General features: G+C 40.9%; 2 protein-coding genes across 3 annotated transcripts; both read left to right on the forward strand.

The window, feature by feature from the left end:
* The first annotated feature begins 453 nt into the window (after window positions 1-453).
* On the forward strand, window positions 454-2,544 carry LOC108032474 (intraflagellar transport protein 57 homolog). The gene is made up of 3 exons (XM_017106297.3): window positions 454-780; window positions 868-1,630; window positions 2,201-2,544. The coding sequence occupies exons 1-3, from the start codon at window positions 484-486 to the stop codon at window positions 2,356-2,358; spliced, it is 1,218 nt and encodes a 405-aa protein (XP_016961786.1). The 5' UTR covers window positions 454-483; the 3' UTR covers window positions 2,359-2,544.
* A 6,986-nt stretch (window positions 2,545-9,530) lies between these two features.
* LOC108032730 (protein drumstick) lies at window positions 9,531-19,087 on the forward strand. Of its 2 annotated transcripts, none has more exons than XM_044094349.2 (3): window positions 9,531-9,674; window positions 15,505-16,252; window positions 17,398-19,087. In XM_044094349.2, the coding sequence occupies exons 2-3, from the start codon at window positions 16,032-16,034 to the stop codon at window positions 17,420-17,422; spliced, it is 246 nt and encodes an 81-aa protein (XP_043950284.1). In that variant the 5' UTR covers window positions 9,531-9,674; window positions 15,505-16,031; the 3' UTR covers window positions 17,423-19,087. The 2 variants fall into 2 exon arrangements, with proteins under 2 accessions (XP_043950284.1, XP_016962200.1); XM_017106711.3 differs by lacking the exon at window positions 9,531-9,674 and adding an exon at window positions 10,051-10,257.
* The last annotated feature ends 2,327 nt before the right edge of the window (window positions 19,088-21,414 follow it).

Genomic DNA, 21,414 nt, shown 5'->3' on the forward strand with positions numbered 1-21,414 from the left:
GACTTCGGTTATCGATAATATATACTGCTTTTTATTGCTAAAATATACCAAAAATGTTTCTTATGGTCACCCTGACCTGGTACGAGTGTGTCTCCGCTAGTCAGGAGTGTGTATTTGCTGTCGGGAGAGTGTCTTTGCTAATAGACCGTTAATGTGTAGCATTTTTAGAACAGTCTGGTAACGATAATGATGATTACGGTATCTAGCGTTGCCAGACTTAGTAAAAATAAGAAAATTGGCGCCTTTTTCAGAAATCAAAATAAGAAGAAATATATATTCAGCCCCTTAATTTATTGTTATGAATTATGGTTAAAAAATTATTATACTTATAATACTTTCATCATATTAATCAAAAAAGTCTCAGTTGCGACGCATGCGCTTGTCTTTTATTTATCCACATTCTGTTACCATGGCGACTGTATTGTATTTCAAACAGCTGGCTCACTTTAAAAAACGTAAATTTACCATATTAAACGAAATAAAATGCAGCAAGACGATGGCCAGGAGAAGGTCCAGCAGTTGCAAAACTTTCAGTCCGATGACCTGCTAGAAAAACTAAAGCTGCTCAACTACGAAAAGCATTTGCTAAGGGAATTCAAGCTCAAGCCCTTGTCGCGTTTCTACTTCGTCAAGGCCACGAATCCCGGTGAGCAGTTCTATATGTTTACCTTAATATGCTGGTGGCTGTGTAAAAAACTTGGAAAGGACATGGAGCGACCACAGGAGTACGATGATCCCAACACTGTGGCAGCCAATATCATTAAAATGCTTGGAGAGATTGTGAGTACAGGCTAGGATTTAAAATAAAATTCCTTAATTCCGAAAATGCTAATATTTTAAAGTTCCCTCTAACGCTTCTCCTCTCAGGACGTCCCTGTGGACTTTCAACCAAACAAACTAATCCGTGGCGCCGGACCCATTTGCCTCATGGTCCTGGATGTCCTGTCCACGCAGGCCTGCAAAGTGGCCAAAGTGGGCTACCAAAAGCTGCACATCGCCCAGGAGGAGGAGTTCCTGGGCGACTATCTCGAGGACAATGCGGAGATCATATTGGAGAAACTGGAGGATGAGCAGAACGCAGCCGCCTTGAGCGATGACAGCGACATGGAGTTGGAGGCGCATAATTTCAGGCAACTGAACTGGCTGAACAGACCGCAGAAAAAGTCCATTGGTGACGTCAATCTCGATGAGCGGAACCAGGAGCTGGATGCCCGGATGAGCGATCATCAGGAGTGGCGCCTGGAACTGGAGCGGGTTCTGCCGCACCTGAAAGTTTTCGTCAAAGCCGATGCCCGGGACTGGAGGACCCACATCAGTCAGATGGAGACCTTCGGAGCGAGTATATCGGAGACCTCGGAGACCATCGAGGCCCAACTGAAGAAGCTGCACAGCGAGTTCACCTTCAGCTTGGAAAAGATCGAGAGCCGTGAGAAGCACTTGAATAATGAGCTCCAGCCCCTGATCCAGCAGTTCAAGGAGCTTTCCATCGAGCTGTCCACCATCCAGTATGCCCAAAATCAGTTGCAGGCGGAAACGGAGAAGCAGATGGCAGAGCTCAACGAGGTCATGATGGAGCAGGAGCTCAAAAAGGAGGAAATGGAGCGACGTGGGCAGGTCATGTCCGATGGCAGTGAGTACCTGGGGACTACTTAAAAAGATGTGGGACCAAGAAAATAATTAATTCTACGTGATGTGAGGTGTGTTCCTTGCAACACTTTAAAACTCTTTAGTTTAATTAATTATTTTAAAATGACAAATCCCATTAAATTGCCCATTTGATCAATGAAATAGTTACTCTCACAACAAGAAAGTAAACATTACTTGAAGTTATATTAGTTTTATTAAAATACACATACCTGTTTTTAATAGTAATTAACATTAGTAATTTATATTAGTTTGGTTCATGCTATATTAGTTTTATTAGTAAGTCGGTAGCCTTTTTACAACGAATTTTTAGATGACAAGGCAAAGCATTTGGTAATTCCCATACACCGCAAACAGCATAATCAGCTAGGATGAGGGCCCTATACCTTTGGCACCGACACCTTTCGCACTTTGTTTGCTCTGCTTTGATAAGACGTCCTCTGTTTGCCATCTGTGATCCCTGATTCTGGTCAACAGAAATCACAGATCCCTCGCAGACCACCCACAATGTAATGCGGTGCTAATCCCAACCCAATTGCCCTCTTCCACTTATCAGGCTCGGTGCAGCAGATCAGGAAATCGATCGCCAAGCTGAAGGAGGACATTGCGCAACTGAACTTGGAGGTGGCTCTGCTGGTGCATGCCCACGACCAGGACATTGTGGTGCGGCAGTTGCACGAAAACCAAACCACCGACCTGGCAAACAACCCATAAACCGTACACCCGACTGATAAGGAACTACTTAGCATACTGTCATGTTACCTATATGGCATAGTATGGTATATCCCTGTCCTCCCGATCTTTTCACACCTCGCCGATGGGTGTGCGGTTGCTGCCGTCCAAAGGAGATAGCTGCACTGAACAATAATGCACTGCTAATAATATTATTTGTTACTAATAAAGTACCTTACTATGGATTAAAAATAAATTAATCTTGGTTTTTGCGCATTTTTTTAGGATGCAAATGCAAATAAACATATTTATAAGTATAATAAAAAATGCATTTTATATTTTTATACATTTACTTCGAATTGAGTATGATTTTTTCTGAGTGCCTTAGGGCTTGACACTTGGACCACCCGCGTTGGCCCCGCCCGCCTTGATGATTGATAAGTTTCGTAATTGGTTGCCAAGCCAATTGGGCGGTCAATTATCACCTCTTTGTTATCTGCTCCTCGGCCAGAACACACACTCATGGTGCACCATAGGCCAACAAGCGCGTGCGATCCTTTTCTTCGCCGATCTATTGGTGATAACGGTACGGAGGTCGCGCTAGAGCGGTCCCAGACGCACGTACTTCACAGAAGATGCCGCCGACGGCGGGGGAACTACCTCACAACTACCTCTTGCAAAGCCCTGCACTGGGAGAAAACATGAGATAATATTGGCAAGTTATAAAAATGCCGATAAAAACCGCTCAAAAGTTAAACATTCAAAGTGAAAGAAAACACATTTAATAAAAGCCCTTTAAAATATGTGTTGTTTTATTAAATATATTTTTTTTTTACATTTTGATTTTAAGAAATATTTAAAATAAGTTTTAAGCTAATATATATATTTCTTAATTATGTGCTTCATTTTTATTTTACGATTAAGATTACGGGAAATAATTCAAAGAAATCAAATGAGTAATATCGATTTAAAATAAATGTAAACCCACTTTTTGAAGTGTAACCTGGACTACGACCTAAGCAAACTCACATGAACCTGGAAAACCTCGAAACCTTAAAGAGGTGTTTTCTCTGCATCCGCGTCAACATTGCGCATCTGCATCGGGCATCCCACTTTGCACATCTCAAATACCATAACCCACAGTTGCTTGTTTCCCTACTTTTCGGCCCGGTAACTGATAAGCCAGAACTGAGTGTTTAGCCAAATGAGGACGCGGTTTTGCCCGAAACTTGTTGAGATTTAAAGGTGCTAAAATGTTTTCCCTAGCACTGGCCCTTCGAAGGAAAATGAAATGGGCACGGGGATTTTCCACTCGCGGGAAATTGGGCTCAGTTGAAACATTAACCATCGAGACCACTTACAAAAATTATAATCCATAGATGAAATGTATCTGGACATAGGAAAAAAAATGCTAAGAATTTAAATATTATAATAATTAGTAATTGTTTTTTTTTTTCTTTTTAAAAGGTTTTATTATATATATTATTATTTATTATAAATCCTAACATTTTAGATAAACCAATTTTTTTAAAGATTTTTAGTATGTATTGTTTAATATTTTTTTCCGTTTGATATGAATGTCATAAACATAAGATTTAAAAAGAAAAGAATTAGAAACGGGAATTCTTTAAAAAGAAATTTAAATCTTATGTTTATGACATTCATATCAAACGGAAAAACTAGTTAAATATGTTAAACCATTTTGTGTATATTATTTTCAGTTTTTAAAAATGTAATCCGAAGTGCTAAAGCTCTACCACTCGAGGAAGTTAAATTAAATTTAGTATGCAACAAAAATATAGTTTTAAAAAGCCTTTCACAACCGAATCCTGGAAAAGCCATTGCAGATTATTTATTATTATGCGATTCGTCACTAATTTATATATTTTTTATTATACTATGGGTATTCATACATTTAGTATTTTTTCCAGTATACCAAATATTACGTATACGCCAAAATAATACGCATCTACATATGTACATTAAAACGTACATAAGTGCCTATGTAAGTTCTTCACCTTTCTCTCGCTGTTCCTCTCTCTTTCCTGTTCACTATTTTCGCACTGCTCCCACTTGACATAAATTGCATTATTATTAGGCTTATTTGAAATGCGCCGACAACAACAAGGCGATGCAGTGAAATTGCAAAAGCTCAGCGAGCAACAAAAACAACATAGGAGGGGTGGAGGTGGCGGGAGCGGGAGCGCAAGGAGGAGGAGAAGGAACGTCAGTAAACTGGCTGCTGCTCATTGTTGTTGTTGTTGCTCTTATTGCTGTTGTTGGTGGTGGTGCAAAAAGCCAAAAGTCGACTACTGTTCATTTCCCACGGTAGGACTTCTCTCTCTGCCTCTCTCTTCTGGGATGCCATTCCAGTGAGGCAGAAAGCAACAACAATAAAAGGGGAGCCTCTCTTTGCAGCTCACACTCATGTTGTTTTTTTTGCCCATTCTGAGCTCGACTTGAGCTTCGTTTTACCTTCGGCTTTTTGGAGCTTCGGCTTTGACTTCGCTCGCTTGGTGGGAGGCATCTGCCTCTCTGGCTCTCATTGTTGTTGTTGTTGATGTGCGAGTACTTGGATGAATTTCATTTTTTCATTGTTTAAGCTACAGTAATAACGAAAATGAACACTCAGGAATATAAAATGAATATCGAATTCATTTTTATTGATGAAACCATAAAATAAATTTTGTAAAACTAAAAAAGAAAGAAAAAATCATGTTTTAAAACAAATAAATATTTTAAAATATACATATTTTTCTGTATAATCTCCACTGTACATAAAAAAAAACAATAAAATTAAACCTGTTGCCCGTTTTCGAGTTTGAATGAAAAAATTTTTACGTTTTTGTAGTGGTTTTTTTCGAGCCTCTGGCTAAAAGGCATTTTGTGAGCATAAATCGTGAGGGGATCGGACCTCTTCCATGGGCCTCCTTTTTGTGCCTCTCCGAGTTTAAAGACTCTAATCCCTAAGCAAGGCGCCACCAACCCCAGAGATACCTCCATCCCAGAGCCCTCTCTTTGTAATTCCTCAATAAAGATGGAAAAACTAATAAATTTTGCCCAACTAGCGAGACAAAGTGGGGGTTCGAGACCCAGCGGGGTGGCTACTGGAAGCACGACGGACCAAAAAAATTATTTGTTTTGTCATATATGCAAAGTCCCATAATTTATGATCTAATATACAAAAGAAAAAAGTTTCCACAGTAAAGGATGAAAACTTCGGCGCTTCCCATTCAACAAAAAAAAAGAGAGAAAGAAAGAAAGAATGGGGCAGGGAAGAGAAAAGAAACAAATTCATTGAAAACTTTTAAGATTTTGGGTTGGGTTTTGACCTGATCGCGGTGTGGGATATCTGGGATCATTGTCAACGTTTTGACCGCTCGCGGTGCCCATAATCAGCGGTCTATCCCCCCGCAAAGACCTCACATGCCCCCTCATCCGAAATCGGAAAGAGTGACGCCGCCGCCAACCTCGATTTAAATGCAAATCAATGTAATAAAACATTTTTTCCACTTTTCACTCGGTGCAGTAAAAAAATATTTTTCAAAATTAAATTTACAATATTAAATTTAGGTTGATCAATAAATTATTGAATTTATTTAAATTGGCTTTCATAAATATTATACTTAGAGGCCAAATTGAATAACAAAACTGTATCTATAATAAAACACGAACTATTCGTTTTAAAGAATGTTTAGAAAAGTTTTTGTTTTCAGTGCAGCAGTATTAAATGTCCCATAGGTTACCCTGTCCTATTAATTTCGAATTGAATTCGTGACACCCACGCAGGCGACACCTTTGAGATTATTTTATATCCCCCAAGTTCGGAACGGAAGTTCATGTGGCGCTTAGGAAGAGACCAGAGAACCAAATTGATCGTAAATCACCCAGAATCCAGGTGGAAATGTTCAAAAACATGTGGGCTGGTAATTTGTATAGAATGGGGATTGTGCTCCTAGGAAAACAGCGCAATTTACAAGTTTTTAAGCACAAAGCGGTGAGGAATTTCCATTTAGACATTAACGAGATGTGGGTTGACACCTTTTCAGATCAATTGGTTAGGGCCTATAATGGTCTACGTTGGGGTGGGGATATACTTGAGGTCAAGTGGTAGAATGATTTTATGGTAAATAAACCTTTTTATCATTAAACTGAATCCAAATAATTTTAAAGCGCATAAATGGTGATCATTTAGTTGTAAGTATTCAGGGCAGTTAATTTGAATAACAGAGGGATTAAGCCCCTGAAAGCCTTTTGTTTCAAACTAAGTCATCAAACTTGAAATTGATTTTTAAACCTAACTAACAACAAAACTCCATTCGAACAATGACTCCCTCCCTGTCCACCTTAAAAGCTTTTGCCACACACTTTGCCTACTTCTTTATGGCGAATTAATGACCGAAAAAACGAACCAGAATTCCAAATAAAGCATAAATTTTATTAATTTCTATAGCGGCTGCCGCACAAAAAGATGGCTATTTGTGTGTGTCTGTAACTGTTTTTTTTTTATCTGAACAATAGGATCGATTCATGGAGTTCTGCAGAAATACTACCGAACCACTGCGAACCGCACCCAATCATAATAAAAAGGCGATTGCTGCGAGCGGAGAAACCACGTCTGCTCCCACAGAAGTGACAACAAATTTAAAGTTTACGAAATAAAAATTAAAATTAAATAAAACACCGCACGGCGAAAAAGGCCGAAAAATGAACAATGGACGCGGTCTGAAACCGAAACCCGGACAACGAAAATTAGCATACGAACCTAAGATCGAGACTGCATGTCAAATGAGGACGCGATCAAGTTTTGTTCGGGCCAGTTCATTCAGCGGCGGATTCATTGATAGATCGTTCGCCGCTGAGGTCCGTCCCCCGACTAACTGTTAAAATAGACACATCACCCAGCGACTTTACGAGCCAGCCGACCATAATTCAAATTTATGTGAAAACACAAGTCCGGGCCGAAAAAATAAATCAAGTCACGACTTTGCTGGGGAGGGGATGCACTCGGAAAAAATACCATCCTAACCCAAAAATTCTGACCAACTCTTTATACCTATAAAGAAATGGTGATAACATTGTTTGCTTGCTTGCATCAAATTCAAATAAAATATTTTAATATTTTTTCAATTATTTTTATTAATAGGAAATGTTATTCGTTTTTTCCCCAGTGGAGTGATACCCCCAGTTCTTGGCACTCGCACACCTTGAGGCCCAGAGACCCGAAGCTAAATGACAACCCAGCCAACTACCGTGTGCCAAATGAAGAAATAAAGATGGAACCAAGTCGAGGCCTCGTCACCATCGGCATCATCGGCGTCGGCGTCGCCAACTGTTGACAACGCCTTGCTGCGGTGGCTGCGGTCCAGTTTCATTATTATCAAGCAAAAGGTATAAAAAACCGAATCCGAAAAAAACCCCAACGGATCCCATTCAACGCCCACGTCTTCGACATTCGCCTGCTTCCACAGATCCATCCGTATATTTTCGTGCATATATTTATTATAATTTTTTGCATCTGTCTCCGCTTTCAGCCGTGGTCTTTGTTGCCCCTCCGAAAATTTATGTGACCGCATCGCTGCCGTATGAATTTTTAATTTTTCACCAATCCTCATTTTTTGTTGTCCCATTTTGTTAGCCTTTTCAATTTTGGCAATTAATGAAATTTAATACTTTTGTGTGCACTGTCTGGGGCGCAGGTTTTGGGTCGTTGGTGGGTTTCGGTCCCTAACTTTGTTTGTTGATAGATCGAGAAAGCTGTGGCAAGGTATTTGGGCGAAGTTTTAGATGTTTGAAAATGCCAGATGATAAGTGACTGAAGAATATGGTATATTCTAAAATAAAGAGTAGAGTAGTTTTTATAAAAATACTCTTTGTAGGCAAGATCTTTCAACGTCCAATGAAATATTGCATCAAAAGTTGCCATGTAAGCAAAATCATCGTATTTTTTCGCATCTTCGGGGAGGTTCATAATTAGTTTCTGCTTTATAAAGAAGCTCCTCGCAATTGCCGATATGTCTCCCTTTCGAGTCCGCTGATTGCCCATTTAAAATATGCAAATTTGATCCGAAAAGCAATAAGACAGACGGAAACGGAGAAAAAACAAAAGCGAGGCGGACAAAGATGAAGCCATCAACATCAAAGTGGAGTTGCCAGGGGATTGCACTTAAAAATGCCCAAAAGCGGTCGAAAATAATTTGTTAAACTTTATGGACAGGCGAAAACTTAATTAAAAACAATCCTTTTCGGGCGCACTTAATTAAAGCCATTGGGTGTTAAGTTAATGAAGTTTTTTGTTGAATGAAAGACACAGTTTTTTCGGTTTTCATTGAGAAATCGTAAAAGATAAACAGATATGGTGGGCCAGTGGAGATAAACAGACCATTAATATGGTGTTGTTTTTTTGTTTTACTTTTTGGGTCTAAAGAGGCCACACAAGAAGAAGAGGAGCCACAAAGGCGGAGGCGGCAAAGCCAAAGGAAATTCGAGAAAAGGTTTCCCAGGCCCGGAAAACAAAATGGAGCTCCACCAAAAAGAAGGAAAAATATACAAAAAACCGAGCACCGCGTAATACGGTTGCTCTGCTCTGCCACTGGTTTTTGGAGTTCGCCTCTCGCTCGCTCGCAAAACGGGTTAAGAAGCGGTTAAAAAGAGGGCGAGAGAGAAAGAGAGGGAGCGGGTGCGCGCGCGAGAGGGACAGACAGAGCGCCGCCCCAAGCCACGCCCACAGCTATAGAAACGTGCACAGGTATCGGTGAAAGAAAGTTACTTTTTGGCTAAACAGCAGCTAGACGGAAAGAGAGGGAGTCCCAGAGAACGCCAAGAAATCGTGGTTATGCCAAACTGGAATTCGCCAACACACCTTGCACTCATTAGCATCTTAAGCCTAATTGAAATGTTGGCTTACTTAAGCTTAATTAACAGTCAGCTCAGGTAACGCCTTCGAAAGCACTCAACTCAGGTAGCCCCCTCTCGCTCACTCGCCCACTCTACTCTCCCGTGCCACGGCTCAGCTCGCTCTTTAGCTCATTTTGCGCTGGCCAATCAGCTGAAACACTCAAAACTCGTTCGCACTCGCAGTCCGGGCAGTGCGTTAGAGGGAGATGGCCAACCGAGAGAGGGCTGTCGAAGAAGAGGGTAACGAAGAAAAAGGGAAAAACACAAAAAGTTCAACCCATCAAGCTGAAGTTTTCGATCGTAACTCTGCAGTTGACTCTCGCGCACAGAAGCGTTCGGAAGTGAAATATATTTTATTAATAATATTACCCAACACAGTGCTACCAAACAGAAATCGCATACTATTTGCGCTTTGCCCTGCGAAATAGCAAAGGCGAATTCATTTCGAGCTTTTGCAATAGGTAAGTGGTGACGCCATTTTGTGGCTTTTTCGTCTGGCTTCCGTTAGAAGTGACGCCATTTTGTGGCTTCCGTTCGCCAGCTACCGTACTTACGCGTAAGAACTTAGGGCGAGCGAGGGAGACGGCTAGCGAGCGCTGCGCATGAGCAGTAGCTTCGGCTACCGGTCTTCGTTTTGCTTCGTTTCTCTTCGGATGACTCACACACTTACACACACACACTCACACAGTGCCACCGAATTGAGTAAGAGACAGGGACAGAGCGATGATCTCGCTTCCTCAACTTGCCAGCAGCGACGCCGGCAGCGACGCCGGCCGCGGACGGCGGCAGAGGCGACTACTATTTCTTTCAGTTATTAGTAGCATTCATTCATTCAACTTTGTGCCGCTCGAGCGTGCGTATATAGAGTTCCCTCTCATCAGTATCAGTAACAACATCAGTAACAGTTCCTTCGCGAGTACCCCAAGATCCCAAGAGATACGAATCGATCTATCTAACCAACGGACTTACGAGAATCGCTCGGGAAAACACTTTAACGCCACATTTCGAGCCCGAAGAACGCGTAACTCCGGTGCATCCCATTGGGTAAGTCTTTCTTCCGCTTCTCTGTTCAATGGCGTTCTTCGGGTTCTTCTGCCCCTCGTTCTTCCCCCCTCCACACTTGTTTCGCTACCAGTTTTACGCCGCTTTCATTGGACAACTGAAAAGTGAGCGGGGAAGAAGAAGAAGAAGAATTGAAAACCCCACACGTAACACGGGTGCGTGTATCGCCCTCTCTTTCTGGCCGGGCCTCTGCGTCTGGCACTTGGTGCGCCAGAGGGAGAGCGGGCGATGCGTCTAACATGGCGTGCGTGTGGCCAACGGAGCTTTTTCGGCCTCTGTGTGCGTGAGAAAGTGTCGCCATTTGCCAAAATGGCGGACGCCCAGTTTGAATATTTCACTATGGGATTGTAAAAGCCTTGACACAAATTCCCAAATCAGGTGATCTATAAAAATGGCAAATTTTTGATACTTTACATAAATTCTTCAACACCACTTCATATTTAACCTTACCACTCAGGTTATAATTCGTAGGATATAATATTTTTTGATTTTATTCTTGAACATTCATAGATAAAAACCAAATTTAGGTATTTTTAAAAACAAAATTCTGAATGTTTCCTGAAGATAATTTTACTAAAAAATATCAAATAACCTTTCATACTAAGTGTCATTTACAAATGTAGATATATTAAATATACATAATGTTATAAAAAAAATGTCAGATCCGCTTGAAACTCACAAAGCCGTCGGCACTTCTAAAGATCGAAGAATGGAAGCTCAAAAAGCTGATGAGTCAGCATGAAGAAACTTCTTTAAGATTGGGCCAAAGCCTAGTTTGTCGAAGGTTGATCGCAAGACGCACAAAACACAGCGAATCATCGCCAAGAATGTCCGACAGATCGTCATCAGCCGTTTTGGTACAAGTTTTTTAGCTATGCGTCATGAAGTTGTGCTTTTTTCATTCGATTATGAAATACCAATGAGTGCGGCTCAAGCTACCAACAGATGTTCAAAAAGTTTTGAGACTGCCTGGTTTTTCGAAATACCAAAGGCCTTATCAAGAGTCCCACACTTGTGCCAAAACTTTCATGAATCTAGGGGAAATTGTACAAATGAGAAATTCTCGTGTGTGCTTTTAGTTCCTATTTCTCATGCCTTATGAGAAGGGTTTTTCCAGAGTTGCTAAACAGTCTGCCAAAGCACGGAAGTTTAAGGAATTATATTGTAGACAGAAAATTATTTCAATGTTAAAGAAAACTTGAACATTATTTCAAGTTAGGAACAGTTAACAAATACATTTGAATAACTTATGTACGACTTATTGGTTCTGGTTTCTTGCTGTTTGCGCTGAGGAGCTCTGGAAGTCTTACCGCTTTTCTCGCGACCATTTCTTTCCCGACTGTCTGATCTTTGACCTCGTCTGGACCTCCCGCTGCGCTCCATCAATTAGAGTCTAATTAGTTAAGCGATTACGGTAAATGGGCTCAGCTGGCGGCTAATCTGCGCCGACTTTGAGCAACTGTCATATCTCTGCGGCCGAAGGTGAGAAGCGGTCAGAATCGACTTTCTTTCGCCCCGAAATTCCCATCCGATTTGCGATGGATCGCAAGGAGATGCCTCGCACCCGTCCATCATTGTATCTTTGTACCTTGTGGTGTGTTTGTGTTTGGGGTTACCTTCCTTTGTCCGCGTTGAAGTGGCACTGCCACACATCCTAATTGTTTCCACCGACTTATTGGTTCTGTTGTCAGGCCAGGGCCCCGGGTGCGTGGGTGTTTTTCTCGGGAATTCTGCGCCATTAGCACAATTAGATTCGTATCAAATGGACTTCGGTGCCTTTGTCTTGCCAGCCTTATGTCCTTTTATTGTCATTTATTCTCGCTTCGGTTTTTTTCTTCTTCCTTTTTTTTCACTTTTCGGTTGTAATTTTTAATGGCACCTTGCCAACTCACTGTCCGCCTCCTACAAGTGGGAAATAAAGGGATGGTCCGAGATGAGAGGTGAAAGAAGTGTGGTAATCGCTTTTGACCATGTCCCACGTCCTTCGACGTGTGTGTCACTGCTTTGAGCCCTTTTTTGGACCCAGTTTTTGAGCCTGTTATCGCCCATACCGCTACACATTTATCTCGGGGTGTTAAACTGTAACTCTCGAGGCTCGCATTCGTGGAACTCCCCGACGCACTTACTCTGCACTTCTTGTGTCGAGGCATCTCGCCACACATAATCTCACCCTCCGCTGGCAGTTTGCCATTTTATTTCCCTTTGCCATCGGTGCAAATCTAATTTCACGCAGCATTAACGCCTTTCGCATGCCCTTCACACGGCAACCCGGAGTCCAGAGTCAGGATCACGCTGTGCGAAAGATCTCCCAGAGATCGTCGGATCTCCATATCTCAGCCCCGCCGTCCGAAAAGTGTGTGGGTACAACACTAATTATTTTCAGTGCGGATTAATGGGATTATCTTTGCGTTGGACAACAGTTTGTTATACAATATTTGGGCAGTTTTCCCTCCGGTTCGGTGGGTGTTCGTCTCTCGCCTAAGCGGATTGCCCTTCGCAGTTGCCAAATACTAACAGTTGGAGATCGCCCGGAAACCCGGCTCAAACGCCCGCTCGGATTTTGGCAAGATATTGCACAGGTTGCACGATGGATTTTGATGATTGTTTTGGCTGGATTTCCAACGGATTAGGACTATCTGCTTAGTGGTTCATAAGATTGGGTGTATAAGAAATATAGGTATTGCTGAGTTGCGGTTAAGGGTCTGACTTTGACGGGTTATCCCTCATAAACTTGCATTCTATTTTGTTGTATATGTTTTCAATGTACTGATCATCCAAGATAGTCCTTCTGTAATTGGACCCCTTTATTACTTAAAGTCCCCAACTCATTTAACCTTCCAAATTGATGGGCTCACTCAATTGTCAGCTCGAGTTTCACCGCTCTCGAGGGTTTTCCCCCTGTCATCCCAAGACCACAGACCATTTCATCGTTCCAAATGGAGTGCTTAACCCCGGAGAGCAGCCCGTGGCTAATGCTGCTCCACTTAGGCCCACGCTCCCAGAGCCAAACCAAATGCAAATAAAAATCCACGTCCCAGTCCAAATCCAAAGCAAGGCATAGCCAAATGCGAGTCCGATCGGTGCGGAGAAACCCGGACCCAAAAGAATCCACATCGAATGGATGGCCTTATGCAGGCGCCCTGTGTCGCATGATTAACGGCGTTAAAATGCCAATGTGACGCCACATTGTGTACACAAATTAACATTGGAGGAGTCCCTCTTTTGGCCAGGCTTTTGAGCCGATCTGAGCCGAGCCCCAGTCTCCCGCCAGACATGACCAATGCGATCAGCGACCCAGGCCCGAGCCGCTGCAGCTCACCCACTGGGGGAAAACGGGTATCAAAACTAGGAGTTGGGAGATCAGAGTAAAAGTCTGGGAAAACCAGAACACATTTTATTGTAAAGGGGTTATATTTTCAGTTCTAGTTAAAAATTCAGATAAAGATTGAGGTGTAGATGCAGTTTTCTAGCTTTAAACACCATTAGACAATTTTTAAAAGGTTATATTTTTATATATATAGAATGATATATTTACAATACACACACCTTTCATAAAATACTTAAATTATAGATTGCCTAAGTTTATAGAGGTGTAATATTTGATATCGACAGGAGCCATGATAGCGAAGAGTGTTCATTTTCAAATCTTGAGATTTAATCAAGAACCCTTTTCTCCGAGTGCAGGACTCGAGCGCGCCTCAGTGTTATAATTTGAATATGTTTAGTGGGCATTAATGTTATAATGACAATAACTACGTACCGTCTGCGGCCGGTGCAGCACCCGCTGTGACGTTTGCCTTTTGTTGTCAACGTTAGCTCCCCCATCGCCGATCCCCAAACCCATTTCCATTCCCATTCCCATCCGAATCCGAATCCGAGTCCCAGTCTCAGCCGCAGCCGCACTCCCAATCCCATTCCCATTCCCATTCCCAAAAGTGTTCCAGCTGCGAGCTGAAAGCACCATAACATATAAATAAATATCGAAATCGGGTCTTGCCGAGACGCTTGTCGCTACCAGTCAGCGCTGGCTTTTGTTTCGCGCAGAAAAATTCCCGAATAGCCCGGGCGAAACAAAAAGGCCAGTAAATCTGGGAAATATATATCCCCGAAACGAAATGGCCAGGGAAGAAATGCAGAGATCCAGCGGCGCCGAAATGACAAAAATAAAATTACATAAAAAATAACAGTTGTTAACTACCGCGCGGGCGGGAAGGGAAAATCGCATCGATGGGCATAAATTTCGATCGGCTACGCAAGGCGCCAATTAAAAATAAACTTGTTACAGCGCCACCTTAATGAAGTGGCCAAAAACAGGGAGATTTTGGCAACTGTACTTGGTCATAACGCGGCGGGGGAGTTTCAAAAGCCATTGGCTCGTCTGCCAGATGACTCAGTTAATTTAGCAATGCAAAACCGACCCTGGAAACTTGGGTTTTTATGATGGTATCTTTATGAAATTTGGTATGGACTGTCATTTTGTTATAGGAACTTATTTCAAAAAGGTTTGAAGCTTTTAACCCTATTGGATCCCGAGATATATGTGGTATAGTATGCCCTTAGTGGAGTATAAAAAAGGCTGTTATTAGTATAAAAACTAATTGAATAGTTCTGTTTCCGGAAGTTAAGAACAGACCTGAACTTCGCTTGAAGGAAAACGTATATATTTAGGCATATATACCCAGAGACAACGGTGAACAATCGCTGGTGTCGCTGGAGACAAATTATTATAAGGCCCGACGAAGGTTAGCAACTGTGGAAAACAGTTGTCTGGACGTCTTGGTGATTTGTAAATGTCAACACCGCGACCGAGGTGCGGATTTGGTTGCCTTTAATGAGTCATTGCCGATCTCAAGTTGCGTGATCTCGACATGTTGTTGTGGCCGCACATATGCATACTGTTGTGGTCAATGCAATGACACCTGGGCTTAGCCATAAATCGGTTAAATTGTTGATCAACAGAAGCTTAACTCAATACATCTTGCTGGAGTGTTACTTGTTGGAATATTACGTTTTTGAACAATCTTAACATTCTCTATTTATGATATTTCTTTCTTAAGACTTCCATTATGTGAAGCTCCCAAATCTACCCTGCTATTCACTTGACCGCAGCTGTTTGGATACGAGCTGGGCCATTTATATATATATATTCTGCTTGAAATTTATTGACCCATAAAAGTTGTCGCAGGCGTTGCTAACTTTATTTAAACCATGCGTCTCCCTCTGTTTTAGGTGTTTGCCTTAAAGTGCGCCATAAACTAAAAGCCAAACCTAAAAGTCGGCGGAGAGGGAAAAACCAAACAACGCCCACCGAAACGCAACACCACCTACTGGTCACCCGTGAAAAGCCGTGGAAAAAAAGGGGGTGGAGAGGTGAAATCACAGAGCAGCGATATACGGGCCAAAAAGATAAAGCCGGGCGAGGAGGACGAGAGGCAGCGACGTTGCCGCTTTTCACCGACCAATCAGCCAAAAAGGCAGCAATTAAACGCGTTGTTATCTGGGCAGATAGCGATTAGAGGTGTCGAGAAAATAAGCCCCATTGAGTGGAAAATCCCCTCTGAAGAGCCGCACTGAGCGCCATCGAGAGAGGGCTGAAAGGCGGGAGCACGTCCCACAGAAATCCCCATTTGCCGCGAGCGGGAGTACCCGGTTCCGAGAGCCCCGAGCGCCATTCGACCGCCGCACCTGGAGCACCCCACTCAGGCACTCAAACACTCAAGCACCGCCGAGCAGAAGTACACATATCGCCTGTCAAAATGTTTGCTGTAATGCGAATCGACAACGATGACTGCCGGTCCGATTTCCGCCGCAAGATGCGTCCGAAGTGCGAGTTCATTTGCAAGTACTGCCAGCGGCGATTCACCAAGCCGTACAACCTGATGATCCACGAGCGCACCCACAAGTCCCCCGAGATCACCTACTCGTGCGAGGTGTGCGGCAAGTACTTCAAGCAGCGGGACAACCTGCGCCAGCACAGGTAAGCCAGATCCTCCGGCCCGAAGGGTTCCGGAGTTACCGGGTCCCATCATCAGCAATCCCCAAGACTTTCCTTGTCAAACCAGATTTAATATGATTTTCATTCGGATTTGCTCGGTATTTGAATTCAATTCTAGTGCCTAAATGCCTTTTTGAAGTGCCTTTAAGTCATCAGATTATTATTATATATTTTAAAAACAAGTAAAAATGTATTCCTATTTGAGAACCTCTTTAGACATTACAAAACTGTTAATGAAAATCATATTTAATCTATAAAAATTATTTTCATACAAAATATGGCTCAAATCGATGAAAGGAAATTTGATTATTTTCTGGTTGTAAATATAAAAATATCAAAAAACATAATGCATGGATTGAGCTATCTGAAAACATCCAAAATCGGTTATTTAAAGTGGTGTTGGTTATAGGAAATTAAAACTTACTTTTTGGTTGGCCCTAACCAAAAAAACAAAAAACTTTTAGTAATAGGATACATTTTACTTGAGTAAATACGAGCTTCATGAAAAAACCCCCTAGATAAATATTAAAAAGTTGAACTCATAAATATGTAAATATAAACACCTAGGGAAATTGGAAGTCCCCTGGAATATATAAATGTTAATGTGCAAAACAGTAGGTTGCTTATAGATAGTTAAATGGGAAAAATCATGAAAATATATTTTTGAATTAGTTATTCCAGCATTTAAAAATGTAAAACAGAACGTACATATTAAAATAGATTAGCTGTCATTGACTTCGAGAAAGAATTTTTGAATAAGATAAATGTTTGTCAAAACTATTTTCAACAAAATACGGAAAACCTTTTTTGAATATGCTATGGAGAAATATTATTTTGTATCTATAACGTTGACACGTTTTAGGAGACTTTTATGAAACAGTGAAGAACAGTGAAACCACCGAATTTTCCGAATCGAAAGCTCTTTTTGATTGAATTAAAAGCTTAATCACTTTATCAGCACACCCTCATGTACATACATAAACACCTAACCAACCATGAAAAAGCCGAAATAATTATATTTGGGCAGGCGGCAAAGCTTTGTTAATATTACTATATATTATTGTAATTTTTTTTGCCACATCACGAATTATTCTCTATTTCTCTGTTTCTCTCTCTTCTATTTGTAGATGTAGTCAGTGTGTTTGGCGATAAGCTAAAATACCACATAAACATATATATAAATATATATAAAACCACACACAGAGCAATATATAAAGTAAAACCGATATCTAAGCACCGCAGCACCAACAACAGCACGCAATATCACAGCTATATCTTACACACACATAATGAATGAATGAATGGGATCTGATGAGGCAACTGCAACACACCCCGCCTACTTCTTCATGCACCACTCTTTAAATATATATAAATACATATTTGTATACCTGCAACAGCAGCAACTGCAATATTGCTTAAGCTACTAGATGCAATCTACAGCCACGACAAGCAATAATAGTGAATGGAATGCTAAGTTCAGGTGTTGGTTTTCAATTTATTCGGTTAACTGTTCTATACAATGCACTTGCCACGCCCCCATCAACAGCAGGCAGATACAAAACATACAAATGTTGCGCAGGCGCAGCACAACAGCAACAATTGCAGCGAACATTGCAACAGCAGCCGCATATTATCAATAATATTTGCAGAAATCTACACATGGACACTTGTGGGCGTGGCTGCTTCGGAAAGTGATGAAGGGGCATCAATAAAGCAACCAGCAACTTGTAACATCTAATGGCTGAGAGCTTGCAACATCCTAAAACTCAGTAGACAATAAAATGCAGCTCTTAAAGGTGCAACAACTGAAGAAAGCAACAGCAATGGCCGGAATAATGTATAAAAGAACATCTAGAAAACTAGTACTTGCTACTCCGAAAATTTTCTAGCCACCAGCAACATGCAACATCTAGAGGACATACAAACAAATCCATAACATTAACGATCCACATCCTTCAGGAGAAAAGCAACAGCAGTCCCAGCAGAACTCACTCAAAGGCCTAACAACAACACATGCAACACAAGAGCAACATGTTGCTGCTGGCTTTCTCGAGTGTGTTGCCCTTGCTGCCAGCGAAAGTGCAATTAAGCCAAAGCTTTTTGCGCTTTTCAAAATGCAGACAACAACAGCCACACACAGAGCAACACACCAGCACGCGCCACGTGCAACACCACACAACAGCAACATGCGACAACAATCAGCTGCAATTATCTTGCCTTAAAACTATTACAGATTTACACACATACAATCACTCTCGCTATATCTTTATGAATAATACAAATTAATTACAATTTAATAATATTATTAAAAATGCAAGAAATCAAAAACAAACACCCAACCACATACATCATAAGTATTTGTATTTTAAATCGAAAGAAAAACACGTTGAAAATGTATTACATAAAATTAATAATAATTAATAATAATAATAAAAACAATTATTAAATAAATATTTACGATATGCGATTGTTTTGTTTAAGTTTAAATTTTAAATAAATAGAAAGAAAAGCGAAAAATTATGCGTAAAATCAACGAAAAATAATGAAAAAAATGTTTTTTGTTTTTGTTTCCTTCTTTTAAGTGCCCGGCAATAAGATTGTAAATGTTTTTCCGCTATTTATAATAAAAAAATGATTGAATTAATTAATAATGCCATCCTCCCTCTGGACATTTTCTGTTTTATTTTCCTCGAATAAAGCAGCTAAAACGATAACAGCAATTTATAAATACCTAATTTAAACGGCGAAACAATTAGTACTTAAATAAACATATTTATACAATTAAAAGAAAATCCAATCATAAAAATCCAACAATAAGTGTGTTTTTATTTGGGAACGGGAAGATCTTTTAAGATGATTGCTTAAGTGACATTTTAATTAGTGGATTCTGTTATCAAAAAAGGACAAAGAAAACTTCTGTTTTCTCATCACAAAGCCTGAATAATTAAGATCAAGGAGAACGCTTTCATTGGGAATCACTTTGTTTGATTATGCAATTAGGGGCTTAAATGATTGTGCTAATTAATTCTGACTTCTTAATTACACAAAACATCAGTTACTTGACAGTTTACAAGTTAATTCTAAGGAAGTTTTATTTCCATGTACTTGAACTTTGTATAATAACACTTATTTGTTTCCACACTGAAAACTAGTTATTTTGCTAAACAAGTACTCAAGATTAAGGAAATGTATATTTTTTCATTTGCATTTTAATAATTTATGGTATTTAATTAATTTGGTAGATAAAAAAATAACTATTTAATAGAAAATTTACATTGAAATTAGCTGAGATTTTTAAATTTGGCTCAAATAAATATTTTACTTGTTTCGTTTGTTTGCATACCAATATATAAATGTGTATCTGCAAGATACTTTTTGTTGCTGACAATTAGGACTGAATTTTGAAAGCAATTAAAATTTTGGCACTGGCTATGAAATATATTTTGAAGCATGCCCAAAACTTCAAACATATAGCTGATCGAACTCTTATCTGCAGCACGTGGGTGCACGCACTGGGTGTAGGCACTGTGTGTTCAGGCAACTTCTCACCTCCGATGTGTGGCCGGTATCTCCCCTTTGCGAGAACCCACTGTACCTGTGAGGGATGTGATAATCAATTCATCGCAGCGTTTGCCAAGCATTTAGGTTAACTATTTACCAACAATTAAGCAAACTATTAAGACCAACTGCTCCTTTGTCGGCTCGCACAATTGGTAAATACGAAAATACCGACCGGGTAAAAGAGAGGGGCATACATAATTTCACATGCGATCATAAATCATTTCTCAAGTTCGAAACTCGAAATTTCCAGGTCCCTTCGGCCCGCTGCGTTCGTGTTAATTAAATATTGACTATGTTTTGATAAGCCATAACATTCGCCCCGCGGAGGGAGTCCTCACTCCGATCTCGGGTTCGATTTTCCACAAATTTAAATGTTAGCGCTGCGCGGCAGGATCCCAGGGCAGGGAGGACGAGATACCCAACCCACGGCGAGTTGCACATAATGAAAGCGTTTCCAAATGCGAAACGAATGCTGGAACAGCTACTGTGGTGAGTGTGGGCCAGGACATATAGACATATAGATAGAGGGCCTGTGGCCGAAATGTGGCCTGTGGTTATCTCGGCAGGTACAAAGGTGGCCAGAATAATAGGTAGGGCCATCGGGGGATCGGGAGATGTAACTTAACCCTTGTCCTGGTGATGGTAAAAGTAGGAAAGAGTGCTGTAGATTGCGAAACCTGCGGTTCTTTCCTGCTAAAATGCTTGATATTTTAGCTTCCAAATTAAAAATACAAAATATTTTATATTAGAATTTTTTTTTAAATTTATTAATATGTTTTACTTTTATAAATTATTTTAGTTGGTCGGATAAATAATTATGATAAAACATAAATAAGTCAAAGTAAAAATAAAATATTTTGTAACCAACTAAAAATAGTTATCGATAAATAATTAAAATTTCTTAACTTTCCTAATTAAACGCATATTTAATGATTCATTTGCTGGCAGCAAAATGTATGTAAATTTCTTATTTAAGTGTAAGCTTGTGAAAGAAAATTTATAATTGGAGGATAAAAGGCTTCAAAAATTATTATTATTATGAATTGGCCATTTTGTTTGATGAATTTTCTTAGGTTTAGTGAACTTTGCAACTACTTCCGACGTATTTCCCATATATTTCCAAGGAAGGGGCCAAGCAAGAGTGATTTTTTTGCAATTGACTCGCCCTGGGATTGGTCTCGCATTTCTCGGTGGCACTTCTATTATTTTGACCTCCGCTGTGGAGCGGCATGTGGTCGCCTTCCGAGGCACGTGTGGTTTTCCAGCTAACCGCTGGAGAGGCTGCTGCATCCGCCGCTTCCTGCTGCTGCTTATGGCATTAACCTAAACTGTTTCCACCTTCCCGGCCAAAAGGACGACGGCCACGCAGTTGGACTCCGCAATGGCATCGAAAAGGAGTCGGTATCGGTGGTATCGGAGTCACATTCAGAGTCAAATCCGGGCCAGGAAGGAGGCCCAAACGGAGGCCCGCTGTGTGCGCCGTCACCCGCTGATTTTTTGGCCGCACATTGGCAGAGGTCCGAGACCCAACCAAAACTGAACTAAACCAAAACGATCCTTTGCGATACGACTCATATCGCGAA

Source organism: Drosophila biarmipes, chromosome 2L, assembly GCF_025231255.1.
Source record: "Drosophila biarmipes strain raj3 chromosome 2L, RU_DBia_V1.1, whole genome shotgun sequence".
In the NCBI taxonomy this organism is placed as follows: Eukaryota; Metazoa; Arthropoda; class Insecta; order Diptera; family Drosophilidae; genus Drosophila; species Drosophila biarmipes.